General features: G+C 39.0%; 1 protein-coding gene and 1 long non-coding RNA gene across 9 annotated transcripts; one reads left to right on the top strand and one right to left on the bottom strand.

The window, feature by feature from the left end:
• Window positions 1-1,084: 1,084 nt before the first annotated feature.
• Window positions 1,085-27,682, bottom strand: Rnf170 (ring finger protein 170). Of its 8 annotated transcripts, none has more exons than XM_034519869.2 (8): window positions 27,454-27,682; window positions 26,531-26,669; window positions 20,267-20,407; window positions 18,311-18,386; window positions 15,049-15,157; window positions 9,078-9,151; window positions 5,873-5,983; window positions 1,085-4,166 (listed from the first exon to the last, which is right to left on the bottom strand). In XM_034519869.2, the coding sequence occupies exons 3-8, from the start codon at window positions 20,398-20,400 to the stop codon at window positions 3,897-3,899; spliced, it is 774 nt and encodes a 257-aa protein (XP_034375760.1). In that variant the 5' UTR covers window positions 20,401-20,407; window positions 26,531-26,669; window positions 27,454-27,682; the 3' UTR covers window positions 1,085-3,896. The 8 variants fall into 8 exon arrangements, with proteins under 8 accessions (XP_034375760.1, XP_076770072.1, XP_034375759.1 ...); XM_076913957.1 differs by having other exon boundaries at window positions 27,113-27,646; XM_034519868.2 differs by having other exon boundaries at window positions 27,117-27,646.
• Window positions 8,920-17,941, top strand: LOC143434665 (uncharacterized). The gene is made up of 2 exons (XR_013104317.1): window positions 8,920-9,203; window positions 17,351-17,941. It is a non-coding gene; the product is annotated as an uncharacterized LOC143434665 (long non-coding RNA).
• Window positions 27,683-27,723: the final 41 nt, after the last annotated feature.

Here is a 27,723-nt window from a genome sequence, read left to right as displayed (position 1 = left end):
ATAGATACTACTTACTGTCCAGCAACCATTACAAGATTCTTGACTTACGATATAGCCTTTCTTTCTCTAGAAGGCACCTTCTATTTTTAATTTTTCTAAACTTTATTTTTATATATAGGGGTTTTGACTGCATGTATGTCTGTATACCTACACAAGCCAGAAGAGGGCATCAGATACCCTGGGGCTGGAGAGGGTTGTCAGCTACCATGTGGATGATGGGCATTGAACCTGGGTCCTCTAAAAGAGCAGCCAGTGTTCTTAACTAACCACTGATCAATCTTTTCAGTCAAAGGTATCTACTTCTGTGGTCCTAAGACCTAGGTCCTGGACCTAGACTTTCTGGATTCAGCTGAGGGATATGTACAGTGTACAGATGTATAAAAACATCATATTTTAACCTATAAAGATGAAAAAGGGGAAATTTCCCTTCTGGAATTCATTATAAATATAGAGTTGAGCTTTAGCTTAAATAAGAATGTATAGCCTAAATTAACATTGAGTAAAGAAACCATATATATATACATATGTATATATATAGTATATATACATATATGTATATAATATATATATGTATACAATATATATACATATATGTATATATATTGTATATATACGTATATATGCTATATATACATATAGCATACATATATGTATATATGTATATGTATATATACATATAGCATATATATACATATAGCATATATACTTATATATACATATATACACATGTATATGTGTGTATATATAGCATATATATGTATATATATACATATATATACATATATATGTATATATGTGTGTATATATATGTATATTGTATATATATATGTATATATACATATATATACATATATATGTTATGTATATATATTCACACACATATATACACACATACATATATGCATATGTATATATACATATATATACATACAACTATAAATGTATAATATATGGGCCATAGTAAAAAGTAAAATATTAATATGCAAACTTTAAAAGCCACTGTGAATGTTATATGTCAGTCAGTGGTCTTTCAAGACTTGTAAATTTTAAAGTAAACAAAGAAATAGAAACATAACACATTAAAAACTTTTAAACTATTTTTATTCCAAAGAATAAGTGCTGAACAAACTCTCCACATCACAAAATTTGCAAGAAGTCTCTGCTACTGTGCACAGACTCTGTGAGGTAGGCATCCTTACAGCCATGGGGCTCAGGAACTCTGCTGTCCTCCAACACTGAGAAACCCTACTCTAGTGAGCTGTTAACGGAACAGTACCTTTCTCATTCCCCACAGAGCTGCTCAAATTATTTTGTTCCTGGGCTTGTACCATTGCTTTTGTGACAGTTACTATGTTTTGTGTAAAAAAAAAAAATTGTTGCTTTGATTTATATGACCTCTGAATACACAGTATTACTATGATGTTTAAAACACTGATTGACTGACCCTCCTTGCTTTGAATACTTTATCAAATTGCCTTTGCATTTATCATTAATGATCAGTAAAGATGAGGGAATAGTAGGTGTAAAATTCTCAGATACCTTGGTGTTCCCTTTTTGGTTTAGTAAGACTTTAGCCATATAGTGGTTTTGTATGTTACAAAATTTTGTACAGTACACCTCTTCTCAGAGTATTAGAGTAAGTTCAAATACTACAGAAGTATGGCATTTGGAGCAGAACACATGCACAGAAAATAAAATCATTTCAGTAAATGATAGCTATAGTCCACACTGCATTTTTAAAAGGTGGAAAATGTTTTCCCAGGCTGGTAACAAGCTCCCCTACTCAATAGCTTTCTAGGTTGGTGATGAGTGGTGGCAGTTTTCTATGGTGCATGCCACTCTTACTTCACTCTTACATATACTCGAGATTGATAAAGTCTGTGACGATTCTTCTTCCTGGAGCTTTAGCTTAGAAGCACCAAAACTGTTCCAGTGAAGGAATAATGTGTTATGAAAACCTGACTCCAGAGAATTCCAGTTCCCTCCTGCTTCTCCTCAGACTAGCTTTCATGTCTACCTAAATATCACTAGTTCCATTATGTTAGGAAAACAAAAATCTTTCATCCATAGGATGAAGGTTTCATCTCTGAAACAGGAAGCTGATGATACTCTACCTTCCTTACAAAATTTTCAAAGGATAAAAGAAAAATTATGAGAAATTGCATTGATCATATTATATATGAGAACTGGTTTTTGCTTTACATTGTTGGTTTTTTGATAGCAGACAACATCTTTGTTTTAAGCCTAGATTAGAAAACAAATTGACATTTCATTCAGAATCTCATTATTTGGCAGCTAATCTGATTTTCTGGGAATGTGACAGATTTTAGCATTATGTCCCTACATACACACACTGAGGCTGACTAAGAAGTCAATGATAACATCAGATGACAAAGGGTCTTGGTGTCACCTCACACTCCAGCTGCCTGCTCAGGAATAAGCAGCCCAGCTGGAGGGAGTGTCTCAGTTACGGTACTCACTCTACTCAAACAAAACACAGACCTTACGTCCCCATGTCATGGCCATCAAAAACAACAAAAACAGTATGAACCTCACTATTTAGGCATCTTGTACACATTTCCTCATTCTGCCCAAGACATGATGAATCTGAGCCAAATATTGCCATCTACAAGATAATATTTTTGCATTCTCAGGGTAACAACAACTAATCAAATATCTTCATTTTGCTACAAGAGTTAAACTCATAGTTTGTAAAACTAAATACTGTTTTTAGTACCTTCCTAAAGGTCCTGACTCATGCCAATAGAAATGAACAGCCTGTTTCCTTAAAATGGGACCAACTACTACTTGTTTGCAAGGTTACTTATACTTAGGTTCCTAGAACAAAATAATTTCCCTTTACAAGCTACTTTTGTTTTCTTTTTCATTGCATTTTATTAACTCGTGTGTGTGTGTGTGTGTGTGTGTGTGTGTGTGTGTGTACACTCATGGGCCACAATGCACATGTGAAGGTCAGAGGACAGCTTGCAGAATCTGTTCTGTACTTCCATTACGTGAGGCCCAGGATTCAATCCCAGGTTGTCAGCTTGGCGGCAAGCACCTTTACCCATGCTTTAGGTTTAAGTAGGATCTCACTCTTTAGCTCAAGCTTCCGGGAACTCACTATATAGTTTAGGCAGACCTCAACTTGTGGCAATCTTCTACCTCAGCTTCCCGAATGCAGAAAGTACAAGTGTAAAGCCGCCATAGCTGGCTATAAGCTACTTTTATACGTGTTTCTATAAAAGTCCAAACTCTTGGTTGAATGTCATAACTGAATTCCAAAAGTGCCTCCAGGAGATGCATATTTTTCACTTTGTTAATCCTTCTGTTGATTAAAGTGTTTTAGAGAACGAAGATGAGGTCAAGTCAGGAAGTTCAAGTTTCTTTCACTTTCAGTTGATCACAAAGAATTATACAAAAATGAAACAGCAGAGCTGCTCCAGGCCCAGAGCTGAGCACACTGAGCACTGACCTTTCCCTAAGTATCAGACAGTAGTTAACTTTAACAAAAATATTTAGGTAAGTTTCAAAGTTCTCTATTATTGTATGGGTACCCACTGAGGATGATGAATTTACATTCAGCAATACTGAACTATGTATCTAAGCTAAATAATGTGCAGAAAAAGAAAACAACAAAGTATCCCTTTTCAATTGGTTTCATATGTTTTTACAGACAACACAGAATCGAGATCAACCTGTAGATCACTGTACATCTGATGTCAGCATTAGAAGCTGTGGTATGTCACTGTTCCAGTTGTATATTCTTAGGCATTTATCAAATGATAACCAAATGTTTTAAGCATGTAAAATAATATTTGGGTGATTGATACTGCCGTGGATCCTTTTGTTTGATTTTATATATAAGCTCAGATATTCTAGTAAACTAATGTTTTTCATCTAGTTAGTCTTTGGGTTATCACTTCTCGATACATAATAGAGATGTAAATAAGCAACAAAAAGATAACAAAGAAATCATCTAGAAAGCCCAGAATTCCAAACAAGGCTTCAGGTACAAAATCTAGAGGTGATATTAGATAGAAAAAAGCTCCCATCAAACAGAGCATTATCCTAATGCGGAACATCCAGAAGAGACCCCCAACTGAAAACACTTCCCTGAACGCGTGTCTCAGCAAGGTGGGGAGATCCAGGATTCTTTCCATAATCTGAAGGAGGAAAAACAAGTACTACAATTTAGCATCTAAGATATCAAATTAAAAAGTAATGTAATTTTCATATAATGTAATCGCACATTTAATACCAGACTTTCCAACTATGGTATTATTTAAAAATTAGCTACTAGATTTTTTATAAAACAGGTCTTCTTATAGACAACTGAAAAGCAATCAAGTATCAACATGCTTAAAATGTGGGAGACAGATTGAGAACATATCTGAAAGTCTGATGCTTCAAATACTACAGATTTTTAAGTGTTGTAAAACATAAAAGGCTCTACAGTCTAAAAGTTGTTGAGCCAGAAAGTTTTGGATTTCAAAACACTTTAAATTTGTGATTTTATGATTTTCAAATTCAGGAGGCTCTATTTGTAAAAATCCATGCAAATACTCTGAAATCTGAAAACCCTGGTCTCAAGTATTTCAGATAAGTGGTTCTAAATCTAAAGTCACCCAAAACTCAAGTTACTGATCAATAATCTAATAAAGTAAGCCAAAAAACTATAGGCCAGGAATGGTGGATCACACCTGTAATTCTCAAGTTGGAAGGCAGGAGATCAGCAATAGGTCAAGGCTAGCTTAGGTTACAGAATAAAGACCCTCTCTCAAAAAAATTATGTAGGCTATTATTGTCTGAGATTTGTTCCCAAGTGTCAGATTTACTATCAAGATATATCTGGGTTGGACTGAAAACCAATCAATTATTAGACGAAGTGACCTTGGGGTACCACTTCCTAACAAGCTAGAGATATTTAACAAAAGGCTAAGTTTTTAACTACCTGAAAAAGGTCTATGTGATAATAAATAAATGAATGAATGAATAAATATGTACAAGTTTTATAGCACTGGGGATTGACCCTAGGCCCTTGGTAGGCAAGTGTTCTAGCCTGAGCTATATCCCTAGCTCTCCTTTCACTCCTTATTCAGAGAGCATCACATCAAGTTACTAATGCTGGCCTTGAATTTGTGATGTTCCTGCCCCAGCCTCCTGAATACCTGGGATATGTCTGTTCCACCAGGCCTGGATATTATACACTAAAAACCAACTAAAGTAAGTGTGTGTGTGTGTGTGTGTGTGTGTGTGTGTGTGTGTGTGTGTGTGTTGTGTGTAGAGAGAGAGGGAGAAAGAGAGATCTTGGGGTTGGAGAGATGGCTGAGAGGTAAGGTGCACTTGCTATTATTGTTTCCTACATCCACACTGAGTGGCTCACGATCACCACTCCAATTGCAGAGGTTCTGATGCCCTCTTTAGGGCTCCAAGAACACCTACATGCATGTGGTGCATATACGTACATGCAAACACACATATATATACACAGATTAAAAAACAGATTTTTTTAAATGCTCAGTCAAAAACAACAAAAGAACTAAGTATGGTGGTACATGCCTTTAATCCCAGTATTTGAAGCAGAGACAAGTAGAGCTCTGGGATTTCAAGACCAGCCTAGTCTACATATCAAGTTCCAGACACCCAAGAATACATAATGAGACCTCGTGTCAAAAAAAAAAAAAAAAAAAAAAAAAGAATAAATAAACTCTTCCCTCTGGGAAAACTAGTGACTAGCAATGATGAAGGTTAAAACTTAGTTCAAAACACATACTAAGACTTTACATAGTCCAATAGCTGGTTGGTAAATCTGATTTACAAAAAGTATAAAGGCTCTCTCTGACTTTGTACCTGCTAGAACATTACTTACAGATCTAGGCTGCCCTGAGAATCTCCGGTTATAATCATTAACATCTTGACGCAATCTTACAACATCCTGAGATTGATCATCTTCACCAAATACTGTTAGGAGTAGAGTTACCTGTGTAGTACAGGAAAAAGCTGTTATACCTTCTGCACCATTATTATCATTTTTTTCACTTTCTGTTGTTCAAGAGAATGAGAAAAGCTTCTGAATGTGTATTTCATGCATTCCTTTGAATAAAGGCAACATGGGGGAACATGTAATTACTGCCTTACAGTAAAATGTAATACAAAATGTAATTTTTAATTCCTCCAAGATAAAATAGGTTCCACAGCTAAACACTTACTCTAATTATTTTCCTGTCCATATCAGGTGCTAAAACCCACAGTTCTCTGGAAAAACATACACTTGCGGAGATTAAAAATAAAAAGCTATCATTTTCAAAGAAAAAATTAAGCACTTCTGACTGACTCATTTTACTCACATTTGGCGTGTCTTTGAGTGCTATCTATCACACTACAGAAACTAAAGAGTTGTATGGCCCGACTCTGAAACACCAGTCCCTTTTGTAATAAGGAGATGTAAGCCTTGGTACTGTTATAGAATAAAGTTAGTCTTGCTACATTCCTGACTCTGGTAAAGATGGTTCACAGTTGCCTAAGGACAAGGACAATACAGGGACCTTAAAAAATATGTATAGCTAAGAATGTAACAACCTATAAAGAATAGCATCTGATAAATGCAATGAGATAAAATGGAAGGGACTACATCAGGTTTAGTGGGCTAGAGAGATGGCTCAGTGGGTAAGAGCACTGTGTGCTCTTCCAGAGGTTCAGAGTTCAATTCCCAGCACCCACAAGGTGGCTCACAACCGTCTGTAATGGGATCCGACGCGCTCTTCGGACTTACAGATGTGCCTGCAGACAGAGTACTCATTTACATGCAGCATAAATAAATAAATAAATACATCTTAAAAGAAAAAGAACAGGTTTAGTTTTGGATCATTCTAGATGTTTTTTATCTTTCTGAGGATAAGAAAACCACTAATCAGATATTTTCCAAAGTTAAATGAAGGAGTGATTAGGAGTGATTAGTGATTAGGAGAAGTGGTAAGGACAGCAGACACAGTCATCCATTCCTTCATAGATTTGTTAATAAAAATGTAGTTTCTAAAATAAGGCAATAATTGTAAGTCTCCAGCAAGATTAGCCCTTAAAAGTCAGGACAGTCAGATCAAATCTTAAGAGATCTAATCTTCATGGCCTGTTCCTTCTTGTAACTATTCTTTTCTCAAAGCTGATGTAAGATTTTAGAACATAAATTATTTTTTTAATGCAGTCTTGCCAGGAATGGTGGTGTACACTTTTAATCTCAACACATAGGAAGCAGAGACAGGTAGATCTCTGTGAGTTCAAGGCCAGCCTGGTTTACATAGTGAGTTCTAGGACAGCCAGGGTTGCATAGTGAGACACTGTCTCAAAACAAACAAATGAATGAATGTAATTGAGCATCTCCTATGTTTACTTGAGCATCTGCTATGAGCTAGGCACTTTTAGTGGTATGCACACATGGAAAAAAAGATGGCACAGCCTCATCATGAATAACTTCAACATATGCAAGAAAGATAGGAGGCTGACCTGTTACAGAGCCTGTTACATGGCATTGCAAGTGGTATCAAAACTGAACTTTCCCTTGGGAGGTCTAGTACACCTGAAGAATAAGGAAAAGTCTTGAGGCACTGGTACAAGTGTTTGGTAAACTAATGTGCAAGCAGTGACAATGTGCTCTAGTCAGACAGCAGCTTGCCGGTTATTTCCATGACCATTTGCCAGTCAGACAGTACTTTCTACTGTCTTGCTTCCAGACTTAAATTATGGAAGCAATGGCTATCAGACTGAGAGAGCTCCTTCACCTTACTAATCCCTAGTCAGTTTTCAGTACAACAAACACTCTAGGAAAGCCATGGGTAAAGTCAAAAAGTAGGCCAAGTGTGTGTGGAGATTTGAATAGGAATGATCCCCATAAGCTCACATTTTAGAATGTCTGGTCATTAGAAAGTGGTACTACTTGATATGGATTAGGTGTGGCCTTGTTGGAGTAGGAGTGGCCTGCTAGAGGAAGTACGTCACTGGGGGTTGGGCTTTGGGGTTTCAAATGCTCAAGCCAGGCCCAGTGTCTCTCTCCCTGCTGCCTGTGAATCTGGATGTAGAACTCTCAGCTCCTTCTCCAGCACTGTGTCTTCCTGCTTGCTGCCATGCTTCCTACCATGATGATAATGGCCTAAATTTCTGAAACTGTAAGCAAGCCCCAACGAAATGCTTTCCTTTATCAAATTTGCTATGGTCATGGTGCCTCTTCACAGCAATGGAACACTGGCTAAGACATGGCAGAACTCATTTTTCAGTTTAAGATACACTACGTGGCCTCATGTTTCTGGCAAAAGGTAAGAACTACTGGCAATTAGCATATGGCAAATGAAGTGCCCATGTCACACATCAAATTAGCCACAGAAACAATGTGAGAGGGACAAATCAACTTTCCTTCTAACCATGTGGGACAAAGGAAAAAGCTCTGAGGTAGAGTTTGGGACTACAGAAGTAAAGAGGAAACAAGAGGAAAGTCTGCCCTCCTGCTCTAACAGTAATGGGGATGATTGCTGAGACATACACTGTGTGGCTTCATTATTAACGTTCAAGGAAAGTGGGACAGTTAAATACTTAAATATTTTTAAAAGGAAGAATATATTTTCTCAAAGGAGAACAGTATGTATCTCTTGTTTTTCACAACTGTAGGATTTCAAATTAAATTCCCTTTTTTATGATACATGAGTGCTTTTTTAAAAATGTATTAAAAAAAAAATTAGTGAAGTCACAGACACAGTAGGTAAAAATGCAGTTTGGCTGGAAAAGTAACTCAATTTGAATTTAAAACTGCTAATACTCGGCAGGAGAGATGGTCAGTGGTTAAGAAAACTTACTGCTCTTGCAGAGGACTGAGGTTCAGTTCACAGCAGCAATACAATAGCTCACAGTTACTTGAAACTTCAGTTTGAGAGGACCCAACGCCTTCTGGGACCTCTGTGGACTCCTGCACACAGGCTATGTGATTATGCTCAGGCACATACACATAAAATAAGATTTAAACCAAAAGAAGCCCTAATGTTTATGAAATAAAATATCATAAGTGATACTTTATATCTAGAGAACACTACCGTTTGTCTACAGATAGGACAACTGATTGCACCGAGCCAGGACCCGTATCGCCAGTATGCAATTATGCAGGAACCTAGTGGAATAAGAAAACATCAATAATGAAGCTTTAAAGTTTATATTTGATGGTAAGTTTCTACTATTTAATAGTATTACTTTCTTTAAAACATTGTTTTATTACATTCTTTATCTACATTGTTTATTAAATAAATATTCCTTGAAAAAATTTACTCCATCCAACCAAATCTTCAAGTAAATTAATCACCTCAGTTACTGAGGCCTTATAGAAAACAGTTCCCTATGTAAAATAAACATGATACTAAATATGACAAACTGTAAGATACTATTTGTTCCAAATTTGATGTATTGGAAAAATATTTTTTTAGGAGTTCACTGACCCAGCAAAGGTGTGGTGACACATACCTATAATCCTAGTACTTGGGAAGCAGAGGCCCCTGGGTTTCAAGTGAGAGGGCTCTTTGGGCTACCCAGTGAGACCTTGTCTCAACAATATCAAGGTTTAAAAAGCCAAATTAAATAAGCTGTGGTGGATATAATCCCTTTACTTAGGAGGTTGATGAGAGGGTCAGGAGTTTAAGATCAACCTCAACTACACAGAAAGTTCAAGGCCAGCCTCAGCTACATGAGGCCTTTCCTCTCTGCCACTCCAAAACCTGAAAACCAATTACTCGAGCAGTGGGTTTCCTTAATAAAATACTTAGCTTAATGTCTGAAGTACTTATTGTACAAGATGATGTTCATGAGGATGGTGTAGGTAGCTCACTCAGTAAACTCTTTACTGTAGAAACATGAGGACCTACCTCAGCTCCCATGAACCAATGTAAAATAGCTGGACACGATGGCACACAAATGAGATCCCAGTACTGGGTAGGCAAAAAGAAGGGTCCCTTAGGCTCACTGGCCAATCAGGCTAGCCAACCTGAAAAGTACCCTAACAGTAAGTAAAAGGACCACCCCTCCCACCTCAAAATCCAGAAAAGGCTGGGCCTGGGGAGTTGCTGAGTATGTAAAATCAGAGCAAGTATAAGGACTTGATCATTTTATTATTGCTGCTGTTTACATCCAGGCTCTCCAGTTTGTGCCTATGATTCCAAAGCAGAAAAGGTGGCAATATGAAGATTCCTGGACTGTGATGACCAGCCAGTCTAGCCAGATGAGCAAGCTCTAGGTTGAGTGAGAGTCTCTTCTCAGAAATAAGGTAGAGAGTGATTGAGGAAAATATCAGCACATGCCTGCACACCCATCTCACCACCCCACATACTCAAAAGAAAAAGAAAAAAAAGACAGTATCCTGAGGACCAACACCTGAGGTTGACTCCACAAGCACCCACATACACATATATACCCACATAAACACACACAGACACATACACAGAGAGAGCGAGAGAGAGAAAGAGAAAGAGAGAGAGAGAGAGAGAGAGAGAGAGAGAGAGAGAGAGAGACTCATGAGCCTCATGAGCCTCATGAGCAAAACAACCAAAGATAGCAACCCTGCCTGAAGAAACATGAAGGAATATTTTTACTGTCTAATGCTTTAAAAGGGCCAAAGGGCTTCATGTATTCTAGGCAAATACTCTAATAAGTGAGCTACATTCCCAGCCCGTGTTCCCTACTCTGACCTCTCCAGGACAGAATTTAGAAGAAGCAATAGCAATCCAATGGTGGAAACCAAAGTGATCCTCCAATCAGTTAGAAGATAGCTAAATCTTAAATTGTGTGCTGATGAATGAGGAGTAGACAGGGACAGAGATGGCGACCTGAGTACAGCACTTGAACTGAACTTTGTAGGACAGGTAGAAAACAGGACACAAGACACTTTTGTTCTTTAGAACCAAGAGTAAAAGCAGAAAGAATGGTTTGTGAGAACAATGGTGAACAACCACTTGGATTAGCAGAAACTGACCAAATTACAGACAACCAAGTCACCAACTTCATGATGAGTCTAAAAGCTAAACGATTACCTCATGCCTATACCTTCATGGAGCTCTGTGCTAATCACAGTCTAAGTACTTTGGGCATTCACATGAAACCTGTATGAAAGCAAAAGCTGGGGCTGTAGAGATAGTGCAGGAGGTTAGAGAGCTGGATCTGCAGCATCAATGTAAAAGCCAACTACAGTGGCACTAGTATAACCCAGCATGAGAGGTAAGTCACCAAGGCCTGTTGGCCAGCTAGTCTAACCTATCCACTGACTTCCAGGTTGGTGGTATGTGGTAAGGGGTTGGGGAGCTGAGAGTGCTGGGGGCAGGACAGACTGAGAGACTAAGATAAGCCAGGTGTGATGGCACACACCTTTAATCTCAGCATTAGGTGAATGTCTGAGTTTGAGGCCATCCTTGTCTACACAGTGAATTCCAGGAGAACCAGAGCTACATTAATAGAGACCCTGTCCCCAAAAAACAAACAAAAAACAACACCACCAACAACAAAACACTAAGATGACAACACTGACCTCTGACCTCAATACACATGTGCGTACACATGGTATGTGCATGCTCACACACATGCACCCAGGTATGTGTGCCCACACAAATACATGAACTTGCCTGTACACATACAAATATGGACATGTGCATATAAACACATGTATATATACACAAAGAGAAAAAATTTATTAGGGCTATTATTTTCATTGATACCATGTCTTAGCTGTATCTGACCTTTTTACCCAAAAGTTCAGCCTACTTTGACAAACACTACACTCATTTAATCTCAAATACCTTTTCCTCTAACTAGAGTATGCCTGTCCTTATTTTATGTAACACCTTATTTTATATAATTATGTAACACCATTTGTCTTCACTGAAAAACTATGACTCAGCAGATTAAATGCTTCAATTCATCTGCTATTTGATGCTTGATATTGTCATATTCAATTTTCTCCCTCCACAGAAAAAGTATGAGAGAAGTGGTGTGAGACATGACTGAACTTTCTTCTGGGTCACAGTCTCTCTCAATCTATTTAGTTGCAAAATGAGACCAAAATCTCACAGGCTTGAGAAAGAGTTAAATAATGTAGATTATAGATGCAAATAAGATGGTTCTATTGCCGCTTATTCTAATTGACTGTAATGGAGCAGAGGTATCATGCTACATAAAGAGTTACTGAGCTAAGAGCTCTTGACACATGTAGTGTTAATATACTTGATCTACTGTCCAGAGAAATTTTTTTGAGAAATTACATAAGAAGTTTTCTACCTTTAGATTTACTATATAAATAAATAAATAAATGTAGCATGGCTTAGTTGGTAGGGGTAGCTTAGCACACACAGGGCCTCGGTCATCAATCCTCCTCAGCACATAAACTAGGCATGGTAGTGCCTGCCTGAAATCTCAGCACCTGGGGGTAATGTGGATCAGAAGTTCAAGGTCATCCTGGGCTACACAGCACATTTGAGGCCAATCTAGGATACCTGAGCCCCATCTCAAAAGAAAGCCGTACCTAACAAGTAGAGCAGGATATCAGAAGCAATCTGCCCTATTACCTCAGACTCAGAGGTGAAAGCAAGAACACAATACAACCATCTTCCAATTGACAGGATTATCCACCCAGTGAATTAGCTAAGCCTGAGTTGGCAAATAAGTTCATTTTGCCTGCCAAGCCTCGCAAAGTGCCAACACCTGCCCGGAGGATGATTAAGGCCATGTTTAGATTCAGGAAAAAGGAGGGTCAATCTAAACGATAATTAACAGACTGATACTGGGCTGGGCAGTGGCCTCAGTGAACAGTGTTTGCCACACAATCTGTGGACCTGAGTTCACAGCTCCAGAATCCATGGAGGGTGGGAGGCAGTGGCACATATCTGTAACCCCAGTGCTCTTAAGACTGGATGCAGACACACAAGAAACCTATAGGCTTGGCATATGCAGATGTGAACAAGAAATCCTTAAGGAAGAAGGCAAGGACTCACACCCAGATTCAACCTATGCACACACTAAGACATCTGGCCATAGAAGGTCTAAACCAAAACAAAAAATGAATAAGTATAAGTGAAAGAAAAGCTGAAAGATCATCACGGAGCTCAGAGAAGGACTGGGCAAAGTTCCTGAGAGAACTGTCCTCCCTTCTCAACAGTAAGTAATAAATTTCAACAGATAACTCAAAAGTGTTGCGTCGTATGTTAGGTATGTAGGGAAAAAAACCTTAGTGAAGTTGGCCATGGTGGTGCATACCTGTAATCTCAACATTTTGGAGGTTCATGTAGGAGGATCACCAGTTCAGTGTCTGGCTGATGTACATAGCAATAAATTGTCTTAAAAAAAAAAAATCAAAACTGACAGCATAGCTGGGTCTGATGGCAAATGCCTTTAGTCTTGGCATTTGGACAGCAAAAGATGAATCTCTGGTTATGATGCAGGCCTGGTCACATAGCAAATTCTAGGCCAGCCAGGGCTACAAAGGTGAAACCCAATCTTTAAGAACAAAACTTTGGGGAGTTTAAAATTAATTAATGGTTGAAAGAACACAAAACTAGATTTTAATAATCATACTGTAGGGAAAACTCAGCACTGCAAGGTAGAGATTTCAAATGTTTCAACCCCAGCAATAAATATCATTAATAAAATTGTAAGAATTCTATGCTGAAGTCAAACAAAAGACACAAAAGGGAGAACACTAATAAAGGATCATTATATGCTACATTTTAAATTAGTCTTTAAGTAAAATTCAGAACATATGGGAATAATAAAGACCAATCATAGTTGTATACACTAATGGATACTTAATGTCCTTCTAATATCCTTTTGTTAGCCATTTTTATTTAGTATCTGTAGGTTCAATGAATAAAACATAAGAAGAAAAACACTTTGTTATTCAACTTGCAACTAACAGAAAGCACTATTACTGAAAAGTAGGCCTGATGACTAGCCACATTTAAGTTAAGAGGAGTTCTTAGAGTGTTCATCTTCCTGTAAGTCGCCAATCACAGCAGAGTTAAGCACAGAGCTTAAAGACAACTCTAGGTTGCTTAACAGCTGGGTCACCCATTCCAAATGTCTTGCCTTCTCTGAGCCTCAGTTTCTGATTTGTGGGGTTGGATAAGATTAAATATTAATCTTCCTGTACAGTGGGCACATCCCAATCTTATAGGGTCATAAGAAACAATATTACTCTCTATGAAATCTTTTTGGGAATCAGGAAAGCCAACGAGGAGTAGAAGATACCTCTTGTTGACACTAAATGTGAATATATTCCCTCTGTAAGCTGTTCTAAGTTTCAAATTTTTGTCTCCAGCTCCTGAAGGTCACACCGAAAGAGTAAAGACAGGTGGTAGAGGTTTGTGGCTTAGTTCTTGAGACAATAATCTTGCCATAGGAAGTCTGAATAACATGTAAAACTGACAAAAGTTGAGAAGGACACAGTGGACACATAATGTTACCTGAAAACTTGAACTATTCTTCCAAGAAACACATTGGTAATAATGATCTAGAAGTTTATTTTTATTTTTTTCTAAAGCTTGGACACCACAAATGCTAACACACTAAATAGAAATTAAATTATGATTTAGTACCTGTCTCTCTGTGTGTATACAACCACATGCATGGGAATATACTTTTATTTTTGGAGACTGGGTCTTATGTTACCCAAGCTGGTCTTGAACTTGCTTTCTAACTGAGTGTGACTTTGAATTCCTAACCTTCCTTCTTCCACTGAGCACTAGGATTCAGGCATACGCCACCATGCCTGGTTTATACAATCCTGGGACCAAGCCCAAGGCTTCTCTGCATGATAGGCAGGCACTCTACCAACTGAGCAACATCCTCGGACCTTAGTTTATAATATACTAAATAATATACTATTATTTGGGTGGCAACTAGAGCAGGACTTCTGAAGCAATCAACTTTTCTCAGAAAATAAATGTGATAAAAAAGAAAATAAGCAATCTAGCCTACTACCAATTCACATAGGTCTTGAGCTAGTTACTTTAACCAAGTCTGATGATACTTGCTCACCACAAAAGAGATGTCCACAGTTTGTTTCAACGGGAAAGGAGGCTTGATGTAAGCAGATTGGACAGTACATTTCAGTGTAGAACTGCTGCCGAGCAGGAGCAGGGACATCCTGGTGAGAGGACACAGACATCTCTAAAACAGCAATCACACATACACAATAGTTTAAGATCTTGCAAGTCTGAGAAGCTTGCAAAGTTATATTACTTTATTTGAACTAAGTGGCCTTCATTTTCCTCCCTATACACAACTTGAAAATAAAATGTAGATTAAGTCAAAGTTAGCTTTTGTATTTTATTAACATGCATACGTTATTTTGAATTTCATAAGCTAATATATAAACTAGAGAATAAGAAACACTATGCTTCAGTAACTCAGTGGGAGAGCACCCACTTGACATGTATGAGGTTCTGGGTCTGAATCCTTAACACCATCACATGAGAAAAATGTCAAACTATTACGCTTAATATTCACTTTAAATTTGTTTGACACTGTAATAACTTCCTTGGTTTTTTTAAAACAGAGTCTGGCTTTGTATGCCTGTCAGACCTGGAACTTACAGCAGCAGTTCTGCCCCAGCTTCTCAAATTCTAGCATTACACGAATGTGTCTAGTGTCATTTCTTATGTCCTTTTCATTTAACACCTGTCCCCTGTTAAGTTCTGCATATCTGCTCTATCTTCCACAAGAAAAGAACTGAACTTCCAGTTAAGATTATTTGCTCATTTTACAAGTAGGAAAAGAATGAACACTTTTGGAAACTCGAACTTGGTCCTTTACAAAGTCATCCTAGTAAATGTTAATATGCTTTCCATTGCACATGTTTGTAATCCCAGCAGCTAGGATGTGGGGGCAAGAAGATAAGATTTCCAAGTTGCCCTTGCTACCTAACAAGCTCCAGGGTTGGGCTACATGAGACCTTGTCTCAAAAACCCCAAACTAAGCAAATATATAATATATGCACATTCCTTGGTTGCATCACTGTTGTGATCAAATATAATGTTAAGTGAAATTATAGTACAAGTAGCATACGTCAAATATGATTCTGGAATAAAAGTGCCATTGAGGGCAAAAACTCCACTTATATGATTCATTGTAGTACCTAAGGACCCAGAAAACTATCTAGCACTAACACAAAATGTACACCATCATCAAGGGGCTGAAAAGCTGACTCTGCAGTTCAGGGCATGACCTGTTCCTGCAGTTCATGCATTTGGTTTCCAGCATCCACATGATGGCTCACAATCATCTCTAACTCCAGTTGCAGGGCTCTAACATCCTCTTCTGAATTCTATGGCACCAAGCACATACATACATGATGCACATACATTAGGTAAAACATTCATACACATACAAATAAATAGGTATTAAACTTTTTAAAATAAAATTATCACAAAAAATCAAAAAGTAGTAAATACAAACTTAACTATAAAATGAATTAAAGAACTTTTGATACAATGTTAATATATTATAATTAGAATTTTTATTTCTCAAAACAGCACTAATTACTAAAATAATTGAAGGTGGCATTGTCATTCCAGTGTTAATAATACAAAATGAAAATATTAAAATATTTAAATATTGCCAGGCAGTGTTGGTGTACTCAGGAAGCAGAGGCAGAGGCAGAGGCAGACAGAGATCTACATGAGTTGAAGACCAGCCTGGTCTATAAGGTCAGCTCCAGGACAGCCAAGGCTACACAGAGAAGCCTTGCCTCACAATAAATAAATAAATAAATAAATAAATAAATATTAATATTACTATAAAAACTTCTACCTTTCTTGATGATTTTTAAAGAATATAACAACAAAAGCCCAACAGAGTAGCTCATATCTATAACCCCATCATTAGGAAGTCAGAGGCAAGTACGTCTCTTGAGTTTGAGGCCAGTTTGGTCTACACAGCAAGTTCCGGACCAGCCAGGACCATGTGATTCTGTCTCAAACAAACAAACAAACAAACAAACAAAAAAGAGAGAAGAGAAGAGAAAGAAAAAAGGAAGTTCCTATTTCATTTCAGTTAAAGTCAACTACATTTTTTATACAAACAACAAAATACAAAAATTGTTCTCTTTTAGAACAAGTTAACAAAAATCATGCATGTATCTGGACTTTTGGCTACTTTGTGGGTTCTTCCTTCTTCCACCTTCCAACCCCGACACTAAGTAGGAGAGAAAAAAGGACTGAGGAGAAAGAGGGTGATGATATCATTAGACTACTTCCTGCCGATTAGAGCGTCAAGTTCCTTGGGGTAAATTTGATCTTCTCTGTCAGGGTATCTCATTTCTTCTTTTATTCTCTTCTAGACAAACTGCAACCAACAGCATCCAGCCACCAACCAGCCAACTAGCAGCCATCTATGGGGCTCTAAGCACTTAGACACCCTCTGAAGAGTCCCCAGAATTCCAAACATCACACAGCTGCAGATAAAACCACACCTGTGCTTAAGAGTGATGTGAATCACAGTCAGCTGCTGTGGAGAATGGGAAGTAGCCCCACATACCACACCTGGGGTTAAAATAAAAACATATTCCCATAATATTTCTGCATTTTCCAAAGAAACCAAAATTCTCACTGCACGTATCTGTATGATTAAGACTAGTCAGCATGCTGCTGGGTTGATGGCTCTTGCCAGTAGTTCCAGAACTTGAGGGGTTCTAGTGGTTTGAATGAGAATGGTCACATAAATTTGAATGCTAAGGCCTCTGATCGATGAAACTGTTTGGGGGAGGACTAGGAGATTTGGCCTTGTTGTCACTCAGGTGGACTTTGAGGTCTCTCACTCTGCCTTCAGTTTGTTGATGAGTTGTGGGCTCTCAGCTACTCCTCCAGAGCCGTGCCTGCCGCCTGCTGCCACACTCCCCACCATGATGATAATAAACTAACTCTCTGAATCAGTAAGCAAGCCCCCTGTTAAATGCTTTAATTTATAAGTTGCCTCTAACTGGACTTGCAGTTACAGCAATAGAAAAGTAACTACGACAGAGGTAGAGTCAGGAAGATCAGGCGTTCACGACCAGTCTCAGCAACCCAACAAGTTCCAGGCCACACTGGAATACATGAGATTGTCTTAATGTCCGTCCAATCTCCTCAAAAGAAACAAAAAATATGTTTAATCTAAAAATATATAATCTGAAGAACAATATAATGTAAGGAGTAAAGTAGCTGATGTTTCTTAAAGTTACCTTCTAATGTCTTAACACCATTATGTATAATAGGAAACTACAACATCCCCTCATATAAATATATATGCTACATAACCATACCTGTTCTGTTTGCAGTTGTTCTCGAAGCACTCTGACTAGCTCTTGGTTTTCTGGATGAATGTTCTGCTGTACATTTCTGTTGGAGAGAACTTATAAAGTTAGATTAACCTGTCTGCTTTATTAGTCTAATTTTTGACCCTGAACTACTGACAAGCACAGGTTGATGAGATGGCTCTGTGGATGCAGGCACTTGCGGTGCAAGCCTAATGACCTGAGTTAGATTCCCAAGAACTCGTGTCAAGGCGAAAGCAGAGACTTGCTCTACTGTCCTCTGACTTTGACATGTACATCATGGCAGGCATCCCCCAACACCATTAATAATAACTTTAAAAAATTAAAACTCATTTATTTTCTGTGCGGTGTACATTTACGTCCATGGGTATGGCTGTGTGTGCTATGACACATGTGTGGAGGCCAGAGTATAATTTACAGGAGTTGCGTCTCTCCTACCATGTGGGTTCTGGGACTAAACTCAAGGTATCAGCTATGGCAGAAATATTTACCCACTGACCCATCATCCCGGGCCAATAAATAATTGTTAATTTTAGAAAAAGAAATACATGGGGTCTGGAAAGATGGTTCAGTGGTTAAAAGCACTGGCTGCTCTCTGAGTTCAGTTCCCAGCAAACACATGGTGGCCCACAACCATCTGTAATGAGAGCTGATGCCCTCTTCTGGCATGCAGGCATACATGCAGATAAAGCACTCATTACATAAAATACATAAATCATTTTTTAAAAACTTTAAAAAACAAGAAATAAAAAGAACTACTGTTGACTGAATGTAACGTAAGTGTAACTGTGATATACACCTGCACTCCAACCCTCCACCGTCATTCTAGTTACTCTGTGACAACTTCCTCCCAAATCTGTGATCTTCAGCTGATTTCAGGTTTCAATGATAAATGATAAAATCCAGATGCCCATTATCTTAGGAATTTATTGCAAGCTAATAAGTAATATATAGAACAAGTAACACATTTCTTTGAGAAGTTTCTTTAAAATAAGCAATGAGAAAGTTCTACATATTATACATCTGAACACTTTTCCACATCTAACTGGGTCTTTCTCCTAATTTTTCATGTTTAAGGAGAAGGGAATACAGCAGAAGTTAAAATTATACATATAATGCAAAACTGCCAGAACTAACTGTGCTGATTGGTTTTTGTCAACTTGACACAAACCTAGGTATATCTGGGAAGAATCCTAACTGAGAAAAATGCTTCCATAAGCTTGGCCAGTAGGAAAGACTATAGGGCATGCTCTTAACTGGTAATGGTGTCCAACTCACTATGGGTGGTGCTACCCTGGTCCTGGATGGTATAAGAAAGCCAGCTAAGCAAGCCATGAGGAGCAAGCCAGTAGGCAGTGTTCCTTCCCCATGGGCTCTGCTTCAGATCCTGCCCTGAGTTCCTTTCTTGGTTTCTCTCAGTAATGGAGTATGACCTGAGAGCTGCAAAAGGAAAGCGACTCTTACTTCACAAGTAGCTTTCGGTCATGGTCTTTATCGCAGTAATGGAAAGCAATCTAAGATGTGAACATACCACCTAAAAAGTACAATGGAAAATCAGAAGCAAGAAGTTACTAAAAAATGAGATTATGCCAGAAGAGCACTGGTATCAGTAATGAGGTGGTGTTTTTGTTCTTTTGCTTGTTTGTGTTTGTTTTTTCTCTTTCACTTTCCCCATTTAATTATTTTGCATATATTATCCATATCACCCACTAGCTGGTAGATTCAATTATAAAAAATTTTAAACTAGGATACTCTTATAGGAAATAGTACTATTTTAAGTCAAAATGGAAACTATGAATTTAAATATTCTCAGGTAAGTCAGGTAGCATTCAAAGAAATGGAAAGTAAAATATTTTAGTCACTAAGACCAACTATTACTAGAAAGAATTAGTCATTGACTTTAGAAATACTCAGTACTTGAAATCATTTACTCTTTAGTCTCACCTGAGAAGTGCATACAGGAGAGTAGCGATCAAAGCAAAGCTGACCACCACTGCCACAAGTACTTGGTCACTTACGCCTTCTATAACTGAGTCATCCTGCTGCAAACTTTGAACTTCACTGTAGTATTTGGCCATTACACGTCTAAAATATGAAGAAGTGAAAATGAAAAATATCGATAAAAGCAATGTAAGGATAACATACGTAACATTTATAGCATGCTCCATAAGGGATGCACCATTAAGTACAGCTCCAGTTATGGGTCCCCTACTGATGAGTTTTGTTTTGCTTTTTAATTTGCCAGAATCTTTATTGGGGGGGGTGGACAAAATACTATTTTCTTTAAGAAAAACAACTACTTTATCACCCATATACATATTTTTAAAGTAAAAATTTTAAAAAATACCTTTTCTGGATGGCTGGAGAAGTAGTTCAGTTGGTAAAATGGTTGCCTACCATATACAAAGTTCTGGGTTGCTCTGTAGAATTTTATACAACTGAGTATAATCGTGTATTGTGTATGGAGGCCAAGGCAGGAGGATCACTACAGGTTCAAAGCCAGGGTGGATTACTGAGTAGGGGACAGTATTACCAAAATAAAAGGTTTATTCTGTTTAGGGTTAGTTCCTTTAAGGAAAAGGATATTCCTCTACCCCAGTTGCTTTTTGCTAACCCCATATCAAACAAAGTACCCAAATAGATCTCATCCCTCTGTCTTAGTGTGTAAAGAGTTACCCAGCATATGCTCTGCACACAGAACTTAGTGACTCATCAAGCTGAGAATATGAGTAATTTGAAAAGCAGAATTCACTTAGGCAGCAATACATTTATCTTTCTAGTAAGACCATTTGAATTAATGCAAGTCTGGAGTTTGAAAACTATTAGCAAAATCTGAATGAAGCTCAGCTTAAGGTTCAAATTTCCTTGAACTTCTTGGCATAAAGGAATCGCTTTGAGAGTATGTATATGCCATAAAGAAGCAATACTCCTTCCTAAATTCTAGAGAAAAAAATGATAGTACTCAATATTACAAGTATGAGAGGAGACAACCCAACCACACTGTAGGTTAATCACAGGTAATTCTCCCCAACCCCTCAGTGAACAAAGCTCAAAGCCTTTTTTTTTTGTAAACAAAATTATTAATGTAACCATATAGTCAAGTAATGTTTAAAAGACATTAGATACAACTTTTAAAAATTTAAACTATGGAAGAAGTGCAATTAAACAAAAACATAAGCATTGCTGTAATACAGCTGAACTGAGAACAAGGACACAGAAAACATTCTTTTCTCACTTCGAAGATTCAAATTCTAAGCAATACAGCAAAAGTGTGTGGCAGTTACAGTAAAGCACATACACTGTGCGGTTCTGAAAGCCTCACCTCAGCTAGCCCAGAGACACACACTGCAGGAGGGTTGGTGATGAAGAGGAAGCACTTTCAAGAAAAAGCCAAGAGCAGAGCTAATTACTGATACAATGACAAACAGAAATAACTACACATACTTTTTTCACTATCTCAAATGATCTTTATGAGAGCTTAATGGGTATTTATCTGAGTATTTTACAAAGCACCTAGGTACCAAAAATTAAAAATGTAAAACTCCAAGCAACAACCTTATTTAACATTCTCTTTCTGCCTGCCAAGCAGGCAGCTGGAACTCACGAAAGTATTTCAAGACTGCTGGGAGCGGTGGCTCAGGCCTACAGTCCTAGCTCACAGAGGCAGAAGGACTGCCACTAGCTCAAGTTCCAGGTTTGCCAGGGCCACATTAAATCCACCAACTGAACAGCCAACCAACCCACCCAGCCCACAGACAGAAACCCACGCAGACAAGCATGGTGGCACATGCTGTCATCCAAGCACTTGAGAGACAGAATGACTGGAGTTCAAGATCATCCTCAACAAATCAGAATTCTAGGCCAGCCTGGGCTACATATGACCCTGACTCAATCTAGGCCAGCCTGGGGTATATATGACCCTGACTCAAAAGATAAAACCACACCCTCAAAATCCAATACTGAGGTTTCTTAGACTGAAATGGCACTGGGTAGCTTAAGGCACAAACATTAAAACAAAACTTCTTTGGAACCATATATAAAGTTATGACTTCACTCTCTATGTTATGATCACCTTTAGCAGTATATAAGTTTAATATTTAAGGCAATCGCACAAATGTAAAAGGTTCATTTACAACATTTAATGATACTTATTTTTATGTGTATGTTTTGCCTCTACTATGACAGTTTACATATAATGTTCGTGCACCATGTGTGCCTGTGGAGGCCAGAGGGTATTGGAACCCCGGGAACTAGAGTTACAGACACTTGTTAGCCAGAGTGAAGGTGCTTGGAATCCAAGCCAGATCCTCTGCTAGAGCAGCAAATGCTAGTGCTTGCTCCTAACCGCTGAACCATCTCCCCAACCCGCTTACAAATAAAACACTTATATTTTGAAACATCTCTGGTATTATTAGTTTATACTCCTGGAAGTGGTATTTGATGCCTACCACGAGATGTAGAAGTAAGCATACTTAGCCAGTCAAACCTATTACATCACAGGTCAGCCAAGCTGCTTCATTCTGGTTACATAGTATGATAGATTTTCATATGATTTGATGAATTATTTACCTAATGTAATAATGTGTGAAATGGTATCATTCCAGCTTTCTACATAATGCCAGTCAACTCCATTACTGTTTCTCACATTGGATTTCATATGGCCAACTGTGACCTCAAACTGGTTCTGTTGCCATGGCTGTCCTGGAACTTTCCTGATCCTCTTGCCCCATCTCCCAAGGGCTGGAATTACAGACATTGCCACCACATTCAGCTATGTACCACTAACTCTAGCATGACCAAACCATTTTAACTAGTAACGTCTTGGGTTGACTATGAGGTAGCCCACAGGAAGCTTCTGGACATTATCTTATTACTTGGTACCACATGAAGTCTATAGGATGTATCCTCTTCCCATAGCTCGAAGCCTTATATGATAACTAAAGGGAAATGATGAGAACATTCAATTAAGTGTGTAATAGTCTAAATAAAATTCTGAATTTATGTATATTATTGGAATGGAAGGTTTTACCCAGGGCTGAGGATCTACCGCAGATGACAGAATGCTTTCCCAGCATTTAATTTCAATTCCTACCACAAAATAAACTGGCCCACACCTGGAATCCCAGCGCTTGGGAGGTAGAGATGGGAGGATCAAATAGTTCAAGGTATGCACATCTCAAAAGGTTCTATCCAAAATCATGAATTTGATCTCTCTTGAGAAGAAAATACTGAGTGTGAAAAACCAATACTCTTGAAGTGGATGAGAATTAACCGCTAGTAAGTTATCTCCTGTGTAAGAAACCTAAGCAAAGCAATGTATCAAGGGTAGGGGTCATCAGCTTTACATAGAACACCAGCCTGATACACAAGGAACTCTTAAGAACAGGTTTCAAATTCCCACTGTAAAATGCCCATTATGAAACTACATACAAGGAGAGAGAGAGAGAGAGAGAGAGAGAGAGAGAGAGAGAGAGCATGTGCTCTGCTTGTAATTTCATTTAAAAACAGCCAAATGAACTGCCAGCTGAAGCTGGCGGAGGAGAACATTTTATCTAAGGATAGGCCAGACAGTATAAGATTTTTCCTTTATTAGGTATTCTCTTTTTAAATTAGAAATGCTATAGCTGCGATCAAAGTTCTAAAGACAGGGCTGGGAATGTAGCTTAGTTGATAAAATGCTTGTTTAGCATGCATAAAGCTCTGGGTTTCATTACTAGCACCACATAGACATACTGGGAAGATAGAGATAGGAGGTTTAGAAGTTCAAGGCTATCCTTGGCTACATAAGACATTGGGAGGTCAGTCTGGGCTACCTAAGACCTGTCTCAAAATAATATATGGATTTGTAGGCAGAATGTGGTGGTGCGTGCCTTTGATCCCAGCAGTCAGGTGGTAGAGGCAGGCAGATATCTATGATTTGGGAAGGGCTGGGTCTAAATAGTGAGTTCTAAGACAGCTATGGTTATGTACAGAAACCCTGTCTCAAAAAAAAAAAAAAGAAAGAAAGAAAGAAAGAAAGAAACAAACAAACAAAGAGAAAAAAAGAAAAAAAAAACATAGAAAGCAGTGCTTTGCAAGCCAAGGGCATCAGCTGCAACATTACAATTAGTATCATTATTTATTTCTCCTATGCTATACCTCACACAGTAACTGAAGCCACGGGACAGATCTGTAAACAACACCATGTGTCAGATACCACCCACCCAGCACAGACCAATATATGACTTATTCCTGAAAGTAGATAGGGAGCCATCTTACTAGTTTATTGTACTAAATTTAAAGTGTAAGTTCACAAGGGAATATTAAAGTCCTATCAGGGAAGCCAGGAACAAGAACTTATCCAACATGCCAGAGCAAAGAAAGTGTAACTCTCTCTCCCCTGGAGCCAATAAATAGACACCTAACACAGGGATGCCATGGTCCTGGTGCTCAAATCAAAGGTCAACAAGCAAAGGACTCCTTAATCATCTCTGGAGTTTCAGCTTGGCTTGGACCTGTTTATCAACACAGCCAGCCTATTCACCCACCTGAACCTATGCAGGAGCCTACCATTTCCTGATCATTCAGTTTGGCTTTTACCTTGCAAATGGACTATAGCTTCACTCTTAAACCCTGACTCCAGCAGCTCCTTCCTTGCACTGGTCTGGTTAGTTATCTATCAGTACAGTTTCTCAGACCTTTTCTGAAATCTTTTGAACTCAGATGCAGCCTCGTTAACTGTAACACACACACAGAGTTACCTGTGCCTTGTGATGTATCATAGGAGTTAATGTTACTAATTAAGACTGGAATAAAAGAACTTACTTTTGCCTCAAAGTAGGTAGGATTGTATAACAAATGTCACCGAACCTTGTGTATGTATTGTTATTCAATAAAGTCTAATTTTAGAATGACCCAAACATGCTCATCTGTTTCTGACACATGTACTCACAACCAAATCCAAAATTTGTCATATGTAATGGCATCATCTTCTCCCGAACTCATAGACTGCTGTAGCTGAGAACTAACTTCCACTTGGGTTGGGTAAGGCCTACAAAGACAGCTCAAAAAACTCCCAACTCACCTCTCTTGGGTCTTTTTCTAACAATGTCATGGAAAGGGCTACCCTTTCCTTGTAGGAATACTAGGATTTCCCATAACAAAGGAAAATGGTCTTCCCCCTACTGCCCCAACATCAGATTCATGTAGCATCTTGATGGTCAGATGGCTTCTGTAATCACTTTCAAGGAGTTCTTAATATCATTTCTGCCCCAAAAAGTAATTAGAAGCACAAAATAAACCAGTAATGCTACATGAAGTATAAAAGCACCGTGAACTCACAGATTTGAAATGACATACTTTAATTCAACTCTATCACAGATTTGAAGCCCTGAGGAGCTAGAGTAAATGTGATTACTGGACAGATACCACAGTCCCTCCAATAAGGCTAAAACATGTGTGGTCTTGAAGCTAAAGACATGGCCAAAGTCAATGTAACATATACTTACTATCTGCTTACCTAATAAGATTTAGTCACTGAAAGGAGACACCTGTTCTACAGAAACATTTTAGCATGGAATGCTGGACCTCTAGTCTGACAAAGAACCAGAGGCACCCACAGAGATGCCATAAATACAGGAGATTCAAAGTTAGCATTTCTAAAGGTGTTTCTGCTCCTGTTAAGAAGAATGTTTGCAAGAAAAACCTTTGAGAAGGCTTCATATAAGATTGGTTTATTTATTTTTATTTATTTTTGGTACCAAAGATTGAACTCAGGTCGTGATGTTTGCTAGGGTAGTGAATCTAGCACTACATCCTCAGCCCAGGACTTTTCAAATCTATAAAACAATTGATTACATGTGATCAAGCAGTAGTCGATAAAAGGATTTAAAAATACAATGTTGCCAGCGGTGGTAAGCCTTTGATCCCAGCACTCAGGAGGCAGAGGCAGGCAGATCTCTGAGTTTGTGACCAGCCTGGTCTGCAGAGCAAATTCCAGAATAGCCAGGACTACACACACACACACACACACACACACACACACACACAGGCAAAACAGAACAAAAATGCAATGCTTTCTGGAAGTTCTAAAAGGTCACCGAGAAAACCGACTTCTAATGGAAAAGGAGAAGTCTCCAGGAACTGCAAAAAAAGTGAAGGTGTGTCCTGGGAAGTTAACTTCCCAAGCACTGCTAATCAAAATCTGCATGATCGGGTAGTTATGCATACCTTTGAATCCACAATTCTCCTAGGACTCCAAAGCATACATATATATCTTGTATCTTGGTGTCTTGGAAACGCCAGTATCTTTACATTAAGGTCCAGGTAGAAGAATGTTTATTATAGCATTATTCTTAGATGCCCTAAACTGGAACAAAGTGTACATCAATAGTAGAATGGATACAAGTATGTATTCACACAATGGGATATCAGACAATCATGGGATTTTACAGATAATTTAATATTATTTAAAAGCCAAAACCACAATACATATCCATTCATAAAAGTTCAAAATCAAACAAAGGAAATTATACTACATGCATACTCATCTGGTAAAAAGCTAAAAGGGAAAGCAATAAAGTGCCTGTCACAAAAATCAGGCTAGAAATAGTATGGATGGAAGAACTCTTGGGAATGTGGCAATTCATTTTATTGATATTCCCCAAACATACTCCTACGCACGCAACTTAAAAACGTCTATGAAACCCTACAATGCCTGTATAAAAAAATCCAAAGTCGGACAAGGATGCACCTCAATGGAGCCAACTCCCAACACAAGAAAGAGGCCTTAGGAACGGTAGGGGTCCTTACGCACTGGTGAACTGGCGTCCACCCTCTCTCACTTCGGGTAAAGTTTTCTGGGAGAAGGGGGCTCCAAGGAGGAACGCCGGGCTCTCCACAGCCGGGCCAAACCGGTCCACAGCCACCGAGACGCGCCCACGTCAGCCGTTCCACCTTCTGCCTGAGACTCCGGGCCGGCTCCTGCGATTCAGAGCTGAGCCCAGGCTTCCGGAGGAAAGCCACGCGCGGAGCCCACCCTCGCGCGGTCCCGCAGCCCCCCACCGCGCCGAGCCCCGCCGTCCCGGCCGTCAGCGGGCCCGTGCGGGGGCGTGACCTGGCACACGCCGGCGGCCGGAGAGGGGGGCGCGTACCTCGTCGCGGCGGAGGAACTACCGTGCCAGTCCGTCTGACAGAATAGAGTTCATTTCCGGGGACTACCTAGCTACTCTTCCGTGCAAACTCCAGGCGGCTTCTTAAGCGAGAGCGCCGGCGTCGGCGCACGCGCAGTGTGGAGCCTCAGAGACCCACTGGTCACCACCGCAGGGCCCGGCTAGGGCGCGCGCCCACGGGTAGTGGCCTGGCGCCGGGAGCGCGCCTTTAGGGGCGGAGCTGAGCGAACGCGAGCGTGCGCAGTGGCACTC

This window comes from Arvicanthis niloticus, chromosome 16 (assembly GCF_011762505.2).
Source record: "Arvicanthis niloticus isolate mArvNil1 chromosome 16, mArvNil1.pat.X, whole genome shotgun sequence".
Taxonomy (NCBI): domain Eukaryota; kingdom Metazoa; phylum Chordata; class Mammalia; order Rodentia; family Muridae; genus Arvicanthis; species Arvicanthis niloticus.
The sequence above is the reverse complement of the archived record's forward strand: the minus strand, read 5'-3'. Positions and strand labels throughout refer to the sequence as shown.